This window comes from Coniosporium apollinis, assembly GCF_000281105.1.
Source record: "Coniosporium apollinis CBS 100218 chromosome Unknown supercont1.13, whole genome shotgun sequence".
Classification (NCBI taxonomy): domain Eukaryota; kingdom Fungi; phylum Ascomycota; class Dothideomycetes; genus Coniosporium; species Coniosporium apollinis.
In genome coordinates, this window is record NW_006913275.1 from 26,289 (window position 1) to 38,236 (window position 11,948).

At 55.3% G+C, this 11,948-nt stretch overlaps 6 protein-coding genes across 6 annotated transcripts; 3 read left to right on the forward strand and 3 right to left on the reverse strand.

Moving 5' to 3' along the window:
- Positions 1-240: 240 nt before the first annotated feature.
- On the forward strand, positions 241-1,647 carry W97_03150 (uncharacterized protein; the record flags this gene model as incomplete). The annotated part of the gene is made up of 5 exons (XM_007781049.1): positions 241-689; positions 752-876; positions 936-1,222; positions 1,282-1,557; positions 1,615-1,647. 5 exons carry the CDS (start codon positions 241-243, stop codon positions 1,645-1,647), a joined length of 1,170 nt encoding a protein of 389 aa, XP_007779239.1.
- A 136-nt stretch (positions 1,648-1,783) lies between these two features.
- On the reverse strand, positions 1,784-2,693 carry W97_03151 (uncharacterized protein; the record flags this gene model as incomplete). Its single annotated transcript, XM_007781050.1, has 4 exons — positions 1,784-2,073; positions 2,135-2,319; positions 2,430-2,585; positions 2,644-2,693. The coding sequence occupies 4 exons, from the start codon at positions 2,691-2,693 to the stop codon at positions 1,784-1,786; spliced, it is 681 nt and encodes a 226-aa protein (XP_007779240.1).
- A 540-nt stretch (positions 2,694-3,233) lies between these two features.
- W97_03152 (uncharacterized protein) lies at positions 3,234-4,869 on the reverse strand (the record flags this gene model as incomplete). Its single annotated transcript, XM_007781051.1, has 6 exons — positions 3,234-3,259; positions 3,317-4,423; positions 4,478-4,497; positions 4,550-4,644; positions 4,744-4,777; positions 4,835-4,869. The coding sequence occupies 6 exons, from the start codon at positions 4,867-4,869 to the stop codon at positions 3,234-3,236; spliced, it is 1,317 nt and encodes a 438-aa protein (XP_007779241.1).
- A 591-nt stretch (positions 4,870-5,460) lies between these two features.
- Positions 5,461-7,271, forward strand: W97_03153 (cysteine desulfurase, mitochondrial; the record flags this gene model as incomplete). Its single annotated transcript, XM_007781052.1, has 3 exons — positions 5,461-5,755; positions 5,806-6,629; positions 6,849-7,271. 3 exons carry the CDS (start codon positions 5,461-5,463, stop codon positions 7,269-7,271), a joined length of 1,542 nt encoding a protein of 513 aa, XP_007779242.1.
- A 449-nt stretch (positions 7,272-7,720) lies between these two features.
- On the forward strand, positions 7,721-9,785 carry W97_03154 (uncharacterized protein; the record flags this gene model as incomplete). The annotated part of the gene is made up of 5 exons (XM_007781053.1): positions 7,721-7,774; positions 7,837-7,924; positions 7,995-8,236; positions 8,388-9,614; positions 9,699-9,785. 5 exons carry the CDS (start codon positions 7,721-7,723, stop codon positions 9,783-9,785), a joined length of 1,698 nt encoding a protein of 565 aa, XP_007779243.1.
- A 1,244-nt stretch (positions 9,786-11,029) lies between these two features.
- On the reverse strand, positions 11,030-11,948 carry W97_03155 (uncharacterized protein; the record flags this gene model as incomplete). Its single annotated transcript, XM_007781054.1, has 3 exons — positions 11,030-11,417; positions 11,489-11,840; positions 11,915-11,948. 3 exons carry the CDS (start codon positions 11,946-11,948, stop codon positions 11,030-11,032), a joined length of 774 nt encoding a protein of 257 aa, XP_007779244.1.

Genomic DNA, 11,948 nt, shown 5'->3' on the forward strand with positions numbered 1-11,948 from the left:
AAGTGCGATTTTCTGGGTGAGATCCCGAGAGCCGCAGTGAATAGCACGGATAGGTTCATGCAACCTGGTGACAGGCGCGTGCGCCGATATTGGCAGAGATCGTCACTCCACTACCTACCGTTATATTTACCTACGTGGGTGCACCTTCGAAACTTTCCCTCTTCTTAGTCTTATTTATTTGGCCTCTGCTTTCGCTTTGGATTCCATGCAGAAAGGTCGTAAGGTGTTGTAGCCATCACAATGTCATTCTTCGCTCCCCCTCCCAAGCCGCAGACACCTCTGGGCTACCACCGCATCCTGTCCCCCACAGCAGCCGTCAAAGTCTCCCCGATAGTCTTGGGCGGCATAAGCATCGGCAGCTCATGGAGCGAGCTCTTTGGCCAGAATGAAGACCCCTTCGCCCTTCTCGACAGCTACTTCTCCCTCGGCGGCAACTTCATCGACACATCCAACACTTACAATTCCGAGGATTCGGAAAGGCTTATCGGCGAATGGATGGAGAAGCGTGAAAACCGGGATCAGATGGTTATCGCGACAAAGTACTCGGCCGGCTATCGGGCGTACAATCGGGAGAAGGAGCCACTGCAGAGTAATTTCACGGGGAACTCGGTGAAGAGCATGCATGTCTCCGTTAGAGACAGTTTGAAGAAACTGAGGACAGACTACATCGATATTCTTTACGTACATTGGTGAGTTTAGCGGGATGATTTTGGTGGTGGAGACGGGACACATCGCGCGCTGACGAACTTAGGTGGGATTTCGCAACTTCAGTCGAAGAGGTGATGACGCATTTGCATGCCTTTGTTATGGCCAGGCAAGTTTTGTACCTTGGGGTATCTGATACTCCTGCTTGGGTTGTTGTCAAAGCGAACGAATGTACGCCGTAAATCCGTCTCTCCAGACTGCTTATGGCCAGTGTTGATTTCGCAGTACAGTCGCCCGCAAAAACGGATTCACGCCCTTCTCCATCTACCAGGGCCGGTGGAACGCCGCATTCAGGGACATGGAAGCTGAAATTATCCCCATGTGCGAGGACCAGGGGCTGGCGATTGTACCTTGGGCGGCCCTGGGCGGTGGTCAGTTGATGTCGGCCGAGCAGAGGAAGCAGAAGGAGCAGGATCCCGGAGCTCGTAAACCCCGCGGGTTAACTGAGAATGATGTTAAGATTTCCGAGGTGTTGGAGCAGATTGCTAGGACTAAGAGCACAACGCTACAGGCTGTAGTATGTCCCACGGTCGGCTCCGAAGCTTTGTTATCGGTCGCTGACAGCCATTTCAACAGGCTCTAGCTTACCTGTTTCACCAATCAACTTACGTCTTCCCTATTGTTGGTGTCCAGACTGTCGAACACGTCAAAGCGATGCCCGACGCGTTACGCATCAAACTCTCAAGAGAGGATATCGACGCGATCCAGAAGGCTGTGCCCTTCAATCCCCTCTTCCCGGTGAACTTCCTTTTCAATTTTAGAGGTGACCAGGACTACAACCTCAGTCTCACTGCGGCGAACAGCCAGCAGTATCAGATGGCTGCGTGGATCGATGCACCCCCGAAACAGCCGGTAAGTGAGCCGTGTTGACTGCCCTTCGAACTCAAGGCTTCACTGACACTTCGAAAGCCTTACGAACCTCAAGTTGAGATGGAACAGTAGGGGGGTTCCGGTTTGCAGCCGAGCCGAGAACAAGTGCCCTGACTGAGGGCGGCGGTGGCATCATTGAACACGTTGCGAAGACGCAGGCTACAAGTATTTGCGACTGTTAACACTTTCTATGATTCGATTGACAGTGCTAGCTCTCCTTTATAACTTGCTCCAAAGTCTTCACATATTCCTCCACCTCTTTAGCACCCTGCAGCGTAAAATCTCTCCTCTTTCCCTCAATAACGACATATGGCACCGCGTCAACACCATTGCCAGCTTGTTCCCTTATCAGCATCTTAACGTCTTGAAGCCCCTCGTACTCATCTTCAATGAAAGCCCTTGCTTCCGCATCCGATATGCCCGCATCCGCCGTCGCCTTGAGTAGCGTCTCCGCCGACGAAGGATGTTTCTCGTTTTCGAAATACTGGCTGTACAATGCTGATTCAAGGGTCGTCAACAGCCGCAGGAGACTGATGTAGGTGGGCGGACCAAGACGTACAGTCCACGACCTTCTCCGCAACCTCCTCCTCCTTCTCTTCCTGAAAATGCTGAATAACGCGATGCGCATCCAACGTATTCGCCACCGTGCCGCCAAACCTAAACGCGATGCCCTCGTCCTTCCCATACGCGCCCATGAGCGCCATGTACATCTTCATTTTCTCGTCTGAGTCGCCGTACTTCGACCTAGCCACCACAGCTCCCGTCAGCATATTCCGTCAGCAACGAAGGCGTGTTAGGTAAAGATAAGGATTGGCCACGGTTGCTTGGCTGACTTTGCTTGATGAATCTCCGACCTTTTATACCACTCGTACTTGTCTTCGCCCTCTTTTGAGGCCTCGGGGTAGAGCTGGTACGGAAAGAACTTGATGTGGAATTTCACGGGGCTGTCGGGATGGGAGGAGCGGACTTGGGAGAGGGCGCGGGAGAGGCGGCGGCGGGCGAGGTAGGTCCTGTGGGCGTGCAGGTTAATTGGTGAGATGTGGTTCGAGAGGGATGGGAGGGAAGGACCAGGGACATATTGTGTCGAGGGTAAAGGAGATTTGCGAGTCGTAGGGCATTATGATAAGGGTTGGGCCTGGGTCGTGCTTGGGGTGGAAAGATTGCGGGAAGCAGGGTGGACTTTCGCAATACGATAAAGGCAGTCGAGACTTGAAGTTTGGATATGCTACAAGAAGTCTGGATGCCGCAATTGCAAGAGAATTTTAAATCCTCGGAACGTTCTTCCCGCTGGCCCGCATCCAAATTCCAAGTCGTCATGCGGGGTCCAGCGATCTCACCCCGCGCTGGTGGCTGCGCTAGGATCGGCCCTGGCGCCTGGGTTCCAGCGTGTCGGTTAAGGTTGCTGGCCGCTGCCCAGGTGATTTCACAACAGCGAACGAGAGGGAAGATACAGAGTATCATCAGATTATGAATAGTAAGCACCCAACACAGCCTCTTACAGAACCCGGTTAGCCGATTGATCTATCAGTGGAGCCGACCTGCCTCTAATGCTCGAGCCGTGCAACATGCATGACAAGATGGATGTGGATGCAGAGTGTTAGAAAGCCGCCGATTATGCCCTCATGGCAAGTAAAAATGTGTGCACGCCGGAAGAGATGTTATGAATTCAGCCGAACGTAGTTTCCTGTAAAAGTCAGTTCAATAACGCAGCCTAGTGACGGCAACCGGAGGAACGACATACCTGGGAATTGCCCTTGCCGTCCGTTTACCCTTCCGGTCCACCACTCGTTCTCGTTCTGTGTCCTTTGGATTATCTCTATGACATCACCTGTGGTAAAGCTGAGATCCCCTTCCGCTTGCGCCTCGTAGTCGTAGAGCGCGGTCACAGTCTCAGGCGCCGGCACTCCACTCAACCTCGACGGTTTCGGTTTCGGCGGCGGCGGAGCTGCACCCTTTGCTTTCGCTGCAGCACCCCATGAGCTGCCAGTGCTGTTTGCCCGGCTGACCCCTGATGCCGGCGTGAGGAGACCGGCGTGTGACGGGCCAGCGTGAGTACCGCCTGGACTGTACGGTGGCGGCGCATCGTCTGATCCAACGGTAGACCGGCGAGCCGACGGACCGGCGGTTATTGCTTTTTGCGCGGGACCACCTGTGATAGCCTTGGGCGCATATTTCGACACTCCTTTTCTCACACCTCCTGTGGTTTTGAAGTGCGTGATAGTGAGCGCCTCGACCTGCTCCTGGATATTCCCTCTCTTGGCCTCGAATGCGGCCTCGATGTCAAGAGTAAGATCAAAGTAGCCGATGTCTATGCTTTGCATCTTCTCGTGGAGGGTGTAGAAGACGTTAAGCTGCATGTAGTAGAAGGACTGGAATAGCGGCCGGATGAACTCGCGTTCGAGGGCGAAGAGCTTCGGTAGCTCGTCTTTGAGGAGGTCGTTGAAGTAGTTGTACTCCTGCGTCGCTTGCTCGACGTCGTTCTCGGCCTTGTATAATGCCTTCTCATCCTTGAGCGTCTTGTCTTTCTTATCCTGCAGCTTCTTTAGCGCTAATCTGTGTCGATCGTAGTCAAGCTGCTTGTGTTCTCGCTTGAGCGCCGTTTTTCGCACGACTTTGATGATTTCGAGCAGCTCGTCTGCCGGCTTGATCACTCGGCTCTCTATCATCTCCAGTTCCGGTTGTAGTGTCGCTTGCAGATCGCGCACGATGGCCTCGTACTCCTCGCAAGCACGGATTCCTTCGGGGTTTCCCTCGTCGATAAAAGAATCCGGATCCGAGACTCGCCCGGAGATGGGCTTGTATATTTCGGCGCATGCCTTCGAGAACTCGATCTGATGCGTGAGCATGCCTGCGAACTATGAGACGGGCGCGATACACAGCGCGTGCCTGTCGGGATACCAACCATTGATGGCTTCGAAATACCTGCCGAGCGTTAATGGACATTAATGCGTGGAGCGGCGGGCGCTGTGCGTACTTTTGTGACTCTTCGTGTAGTTTCTTCGTTTCCGTTTCTAGCTCCTGAAAGCGTCTTTCCGCATCGATGTAGACCGCATCTTTCGTGATCTCGCCCTGCGAAACCCCTCTCCGTCAGCCAAGCTCCCCCCGCCGCCCTTGACCGTGCGTCTTCGTTTGAATGTAGCGTGGTTAGAGAAGTGCGCCGACACTCACAACGTTGAAGCGCTGCTTCACAGTCTGGGGCGCCCTGTAATAGAGTAAGCGGGCGTCTCTGCCGATGCGCACGGCAAATCCGGAGCCTGACCTGACGACGCTTTTCTGGAAGCCTTTCCAGCTCATCGTCTCGCTTCAGATTCCAGAATGCTCTTGAAGGAGGTACTGTAGGCGCTGCCTCCGCTAGAATCGGGGGAGGAGGAGGTGGAGGTAGTCTTGCGGCCGCGTTTGGCGGCGCTCGGCGCTCGGTGGATCAGTGTTTAGAGAGTCCACTGTCTTGGGCCGTCGTCATAGGATGTGGCTTAGCGGAAACGTCTATGCCGCGCAATCGGGTAGGGTGACTGGGAGGAAGCGCGCAGGTTGATGGAAGCCTGAAGAGCTCTCACAGCGTACCGGAATGTGTTCGGAAGGCTCGGAGATGTGTATCGACGACGGTCTCTGTACAGATTCCAAGTGCTCCATGTGACGGCGTTCTTGACGGTAACGGTAACTTAAGTTATGTATCATGGGCTGCCGCAGGAGTCGCAGGGATCGCAGGGATCGCAGGGATCGCAGGGATCGCAGGAGTCGCAGGGATCTCATCGGGCTAAGCTCGGTATTTGCCGGATGAGCTAATGCTAATGGGCCTCGTCTCATTTTATCAGATGCAGCCTCTCGCTGCTCATACTAGTAGCATCCTCACTCACTCCACAACCCTATCCCGCCATTAACTTCGAAATGTCCAATATTGCACCCGCAGCAGCGAGGCAGGCCCTCAGAGCGTGCTCCAGGAGAGCCGCGACCTCTTCGAGCAGCGCAATCCGCCCTTCTTCTCTCGTCGCCACGCCGCTCGCCTTCCGCGGCCATGGACGACGCAATTATGTATCAGAGACCAAGCCTGCCCAGGCTACTGTCGACACAACGATCAAGGCCGACCAGCGAGCATTCCTGCAAGAGACTGGAAAGAAGCCGGAAGACGTTCAGATGCCGACGACAGGAATTGGTGCAGACGCCATGATGAGCCCTGCCGCAGGTGGGCTACTTTGATCTCTAACCATGCATCGCACCCGCTGACGGTGACAGGCATACTTAAGCAGGCGACCGTAATGGACGGTGGCACTCGACCCATCTACCTCGATATGCAAGCTACGACCCCAATGGATCCGCGCGTCCTGGATGCCATGCTCCCGTTCTATACGGGCTTATATGGCAACCCTCACTCGCGGACGCATGCATACGGCTGGGAGACGGAAAAGGCTGTTGAGCAGGCTCGAGCGCATATCGCTGAGCTGATAGGTGCCGACCCAAAGGAAATCATCTTCACCAGCGGGGCCACTGAAAGCAACAACATGAGCATCAAAGGCGTCGCGCGCTTCTTCAAGCGCTCTGGCAAGAAGAGACACATCATCACGTGCCAAACAGAACACAAGTGCGTCCTCGACAGCTGCCGGCATCTTCAGGACGAAGGCTTCGATGTAACGTATCTTCCGGTCCAGAGCACCGGCCTGATTGACATGGAAGAATTGGAAAAGGCGATGCGCCCTGACACTGCACTTGTCAGCATCATGACCGTCAACAACGAGATTGGTGTGGTGCAGCCGGTGGAGGAGATCGGAAGACTGTGTCGATCGAAGAAAATTTTCTTCCATACCGATGGCGCCCAAGCCGTCGGAAAGATTCCCATCGACGTCAACAAGCTGAACATAGACTTGATGTCTATCTCGGCGCACAAAATCTACGGACCGAAGGGCATGGGCGCCTGCTACGTCAGGAGGAGGCCGAGGGTCAGACTTGACCCGATTATCAGTGGAGGCGGCCAGGAAAGAGGCTTGAGGAGCGGTACCTTGGCGCCGCCTCTCGCCATCGGCTTCGGCGAAGCTGCGAGAATTGCCAAGGAAGAGATGCCGGTAAGCATGAGATTCTGCCCCCCCACACTCTATATGTCCGAATGATTATATGCTTTATACATGCATGGCTTTCTGAGCGCTTGGGGAGAGCTACGGCTGCTTCGGCGACCGTACCTCAAGAGCGATGCTGTGACACAGCAGGGGTTATGATATGGACATAGTTGCTTGCGCCTGATCGTATCAAGCTACCGCAGACGGATTGGGCTAACAATCTCGCAGTATGACACGAAGCGCATTACCGCACTCTCTGAGCGGCTCAAGGATGGACTGCTCTCCATGGAGCACACCTCGCTAAACGGTGACCCTACAAGACACTACCCAGGCTGCGTCAATGTATCCTTCGCTTACGTCGAGGGCGAATCGCTCCTCATGGCCCTCAAGGACATTGCGCTGTCATCTGGTAGCGCATGTACTTCGGCCTCGCTCGAGCCCAGCTACGTCCTCCGAGCGCTTGGCAACAGCGATGAGAGTGCCCACAGCAGCATCCGCTTTGGCATTGGGCGCTTCACTTCAGAAGCCGAGATTGACTACGTGCTCAAGGCTGTCAGAGAGCGGGTGACGTTCTTGAGGGAACTGAGCCCGTTGTGGGAGCTGGTGCAGGAGGGCGTGGATCTCAACACGATTGAGTGGAGTCAGCATTGAGCGGCATGCACTGAGCATTCAATCGCAATGCTGTGAGAGACGAAAAGGGGGTGAACTGGCGACGTGGCGTTGTGGGTCTGTGTTTCTATCGCAGATCTTTGGCAGCGGTCTTTGCATCGAACGACTCTCATGTTGTATATTATCTAGTTTGGCGGCGGTCATGGTGCGAGAGTTGACGGGACTCATGTCAATGCTTTACTTGGCTTCATTCGTCGCCGACCCAAAATATAGGACTGTGGTGGCTGTTCAAATATCATATTGCGTGAAACCAGAACATGATAATGTCACAAGGATGTCAGAGACCTGACGCGAACTCAACAATCACCGCCGTCCATTTGAGCGACGTCACCTAAGGCAGCCTGGATATCTTCGTCAATGGTATCAGTCTGGTAGGGTGAGCTAGTGAGTATGGCACACGCCGTAATCCGCAACCGAACAACCTTAGCATCATGTCTGTAGTGCCTGATAAGGTCCTGAACTGGCTCTACAGCGTCCTCACCAGCGTAAGGGCTTCCAACTAGCAGACTGCAATCCTATGTCTTCGTGCTAACCCACGGCGCTGCAGGAATACCGCGATGTGAACCGCACATATTCCGACGCGGCCGACGCGCTCTCCCAGTACCCTTCCCTCACCCCCAGAACAGAGGTCTACAGTACGGCACGCCGGCACACGTGGTCGTCCAACTCCACGGAACTCATACTGAAACACCTCTTCTCTCGCAGCATACGAAAATGGCTCCTCTGCCCTCCTACTCCACCTTACGGGCACGCTTCCTGTCCAGTTCCGAGGCACCCTCTATCGCTTTCCTATCGCGCTATGGATACCGCACGCATACCCTCATGAGCCGCCGATGGCGTACGTGACCCCGGCTCAGGACATGGCTGTAAGGCCGGGACAGAATCATGTGGGCGGCGATGGGAGGGTGTATCATCCGTACTTGGCGAATTGGGGGAAATTCTGGGATGTGAGTATAAACTTCAGCAGAGGCGACGAATACTACCTACTGAGCGTCTCCCACCGGGATTCCCTCGATGAGGAAAGCTGGCACATGAGTTGGGCTGGCCTCTGAGCTTGGGGGGTCTACTCCGCCTCCTAGACTGCTGATTTTCTTGTAGAGATCTTCTATATCCGACTTCCTTACTATCCTTCAAGGCGTCTTCGCAAAGGAGCCACCGGTAGCATCAAAGAATCAACAACAGCAATACGCGCCGCAGTCCAGCACCGTGCATGCCGCGCCACCGGTTCCGCCGCCCCCAGAAGAGTTGCGCAGTTCAGTTCGGCCACCCCAGACAGGCTCTCCCATTCAAAGGGCAACTCCAGTGCCGCCCCCAAAGCCTTTGAAGCCGCATGAAGCTTCCTCAGGCATCCGAAATGGCCCTGGTCAGCAGCGATTGCATGCACCACCTCCTGTACCGCCGTTGCCGCCTGGCGTCGGCACACCGCATGGTCAAAGAATTAGTGCTTCTGGGTGGCACGAAGCACAACTACCGCAACACCTGCCACAGCGACAAGCCAGCCTTGAGATGCGCCCGCCGCCGCCGTTACCGCCTCCGCAGACACCATCTGCACGCTTCCCTCAGATCCCTAGTAGTGCGGGCAGCCCTGTTCCTCCAGGTGTGCGGCCACCAGGTTCCGCTCCACGGTATCAAAACACCCTGCCCCCGCCTCAACCACCCTCGGGATACGCGCCGTTACGGCCACCGTCCCAACTTAGCCGTCCTCCAGCGAACCAGATTCCACAGCAACCGGCCCAACCCGTCTACCACCACCAACTCCAACATCCCCAATACATCGGACCACCCGCACAACAGCAGCTACCTAAAGCCAAAGTCCTCCACCCTATCCCCGACCTCCTCTCCTCCCCCCTCGACGTGACCCTGCCCTCACAAACCGGTCCCAGTATTCCCCTCCCCCTCCCCCCCGTGCCCCCCAACCCCGAAAAAGATGCCCTCCTCACCGCACTCTCCACGTCCCTCGTCTCCCAAATACGCAGGACGGTAGAAGAGAATAACTCCGCCCTCCCCGCGCTCCAAGCCCAACACTCCGCCCTCCTAGCCGCAACCTCGCGGCTCCAGTCCGAGCTCTCCCAGCTGCAGCAGCTCGACGCAGCGTTGGCGTCTAATGAAAAGATACTGAGAGAGGCGATGAGAGAGGCTGATCGGGTGATGGAGGATGCGCGGAACAGGAAGGTGCCGGATGTGGATGAGGTGCTTGTTGCGGGGCATGTGGTGGGCAATCAGCTGTACAGTCTCGTGGCGGAGGAGAAGGCGTGTGCGGATGCGGTGGTGTGTTTGGGGAGAGGGTTGGATAGGGGGGTTGTGGGGGTTGAGGGGTTTGTCAAGGTGGGTGAATCTTTCTGTTTGGAAGTAGTGGGGGGTGGGTAAACGGATAGTGGGTGGTGAATGTGGTGCTGATACTGGGTGTAGCAATGCAGAGCCGTTGCGAGAGAACAGTTCTTGAAGAAGATGCTTATCAAGAAGATCGAGAGGGGTATGGGGTTAGATGGGGTGTAGGAAGGGCAATTGGAAGCCGTGGTGCAAGGCGTGCATAGGCGGAGAGTCGAATGAGTAAGTTGTACAGTCGAACAATTGCGTGATGAGCTCTACTTTGGGGAGCAGGAGGTTGGCCGCCGTGCGTAGATTACACTGCTACGGAACGCCGGCTCACGTACCTTGATCACTGGGAGACGGTTTCAAAAACTTCCAGTTTACAGAAAAGCTTGGGGTCTTGGGGTCGGACTGTCTTCGTGCATTTCTCCCTGAGTTTTTCTTCGGTGTCTCAATCGCTGGTTTCCACACCACTAACATCGAATCTCGCATCCTGACGGTTGCTGGATCAAAAGAAGCAGAGAGTAAAAAATCCTGTACGGATTTGCGTCAGGAACGTCACGGAATACATGGCACAATTTGACAGATATTGATAGTCTTCCACTCATCCATCTCCGATTCCAGGCTGGTAGCTTGGCAGCGCTGACAGAGCAATGCAGCAGTAACCGCACAGAGTACCGCCTCGACAGCTCCACGTCGTCGCTTCTCCTACTGGCAGATCTCTTGCAAATATAGTACTAGAACGCACTTAGATCTTCACTAATGTTAAAATCCCCGAGTGTCGTGGCTTGCGCTTCGACAGTCCTTGATCAAAGGGGGGCTGCGACGTTGTCCGGCCCGTGACGCTTGGAGAGGTTCTCAGGACGGGGGAAGCTGGTGCATGCTCTGCTCTTGACAAGACGGTGCGTTTCCTCAACTCGTTCAGGGCATCCGAGGTGGAAAGCTTGCAGCTAGGCGCAACGGGAATCTCATGCCGGGAGGGGTGTAGAGCGGAACCGGCTTGACCAGCGCGCTGAGTCAAGACGTCAGTAGGTGTGCCTAGTACAGCCATGTCTGTTCGATCGTAACCCCTTGGTAGACTTTCCTCCTGACAGATCTTATCGTGTTGGAACTGGTGGCTCGACGAGTTTAAGATAAGGCAATCGCCGTCTAATTTGTCGTGTGACTCGTGTCCTACATCGGAAACGGCGTATTAGTATTGCAATCGCCCCAATATAGAAGTGTGAATGTGTTTGAGTGTGTGGGTTATGGACAGACACCATGTACAGTAGTGCCGTCGAAAAAGGTACTCCTAAATGAGATCGGACTCGTACCGAGCCTTGACGGAGCTTTATTTAAAGCCATCGCCGTCTTCTTATTCCAGAAAGGCTAGAACGAAAACCCCGGATATCAAGAAGCTAACAGGAAAGCCCAGATGCTTGGACAGCTGCTCACATCACCGTGCAGCAACCTAGCCTCTTCAGCAACCTCGGCAAGACCTTCTTGACAACCTGCTCAATCTCGTCGTTCTGGCCATGTTGCTGCTGATGACCGCCATGAGGCTGTCCGCCATGTTGCTGTCCACCGTGTTGCTGCTGTCCGTGATGTTGCTGTCCGTGGTACTGCTGCTGCCCCGGATATCCTCCTTCGCCGCCGTGCTGGTAGCCGCTGCCGTACTGCGCGTTCGGCATGTGCGCTGGACCTCCCTGGAGGTTTACGTATATACGCCCCGCATTCTCCTCTGTCGCGTATTGCAAGCCTAGCTCGCGGCACACTTGCTCGACGCGCGGTTTGAGCTTTTGGACGTGGTTGTAGCTGTGGTTCCCCTTCCCCACAATTCTGCATCACAGGATACCATCAGCAAGTGGTGGTGAGACCAAGGAAGCAGTAACACAAAGTGGACTCCATACACATGCAAATGCGTCTGTCCCGTAGATTGCGCATATCGAATCCTCTGCTCCAGTATATCCTCGGCCTCCTCGACAAACTGCCCATGCAGATCAATCGTGTCCCCATCCACCCTTCCCACCGCATTGTTCTCCCGGAAGATATAATCGCTCGCTTGCTTGTTATACTGGTCCGCCAGCCGCGCATGCCTCTTGCCCTCCTCGGATAGCTCGTGCGCTTCTGCGCCGTCGCCGCGCTGGTAGGCTTGGTGGGCGCGGTCGAAGCAGGATTGCTTCTTGCCGTTCTCGGTGCGCGCGAGGGCGCGCAGGCGGTCGTATTCGGCTTCTGCGGAGGAGGATTGGGCGTGGTTGAAGGCTGGGAGGGGGTTAGCTGATGCGGCGAGGATTTGGGGGGGGGGGGGGGGGGGGGGGGGGGTTTCGAAGGCTGACCTCTGCCTCCTATTTGTGTGAGAGGATAAGACAT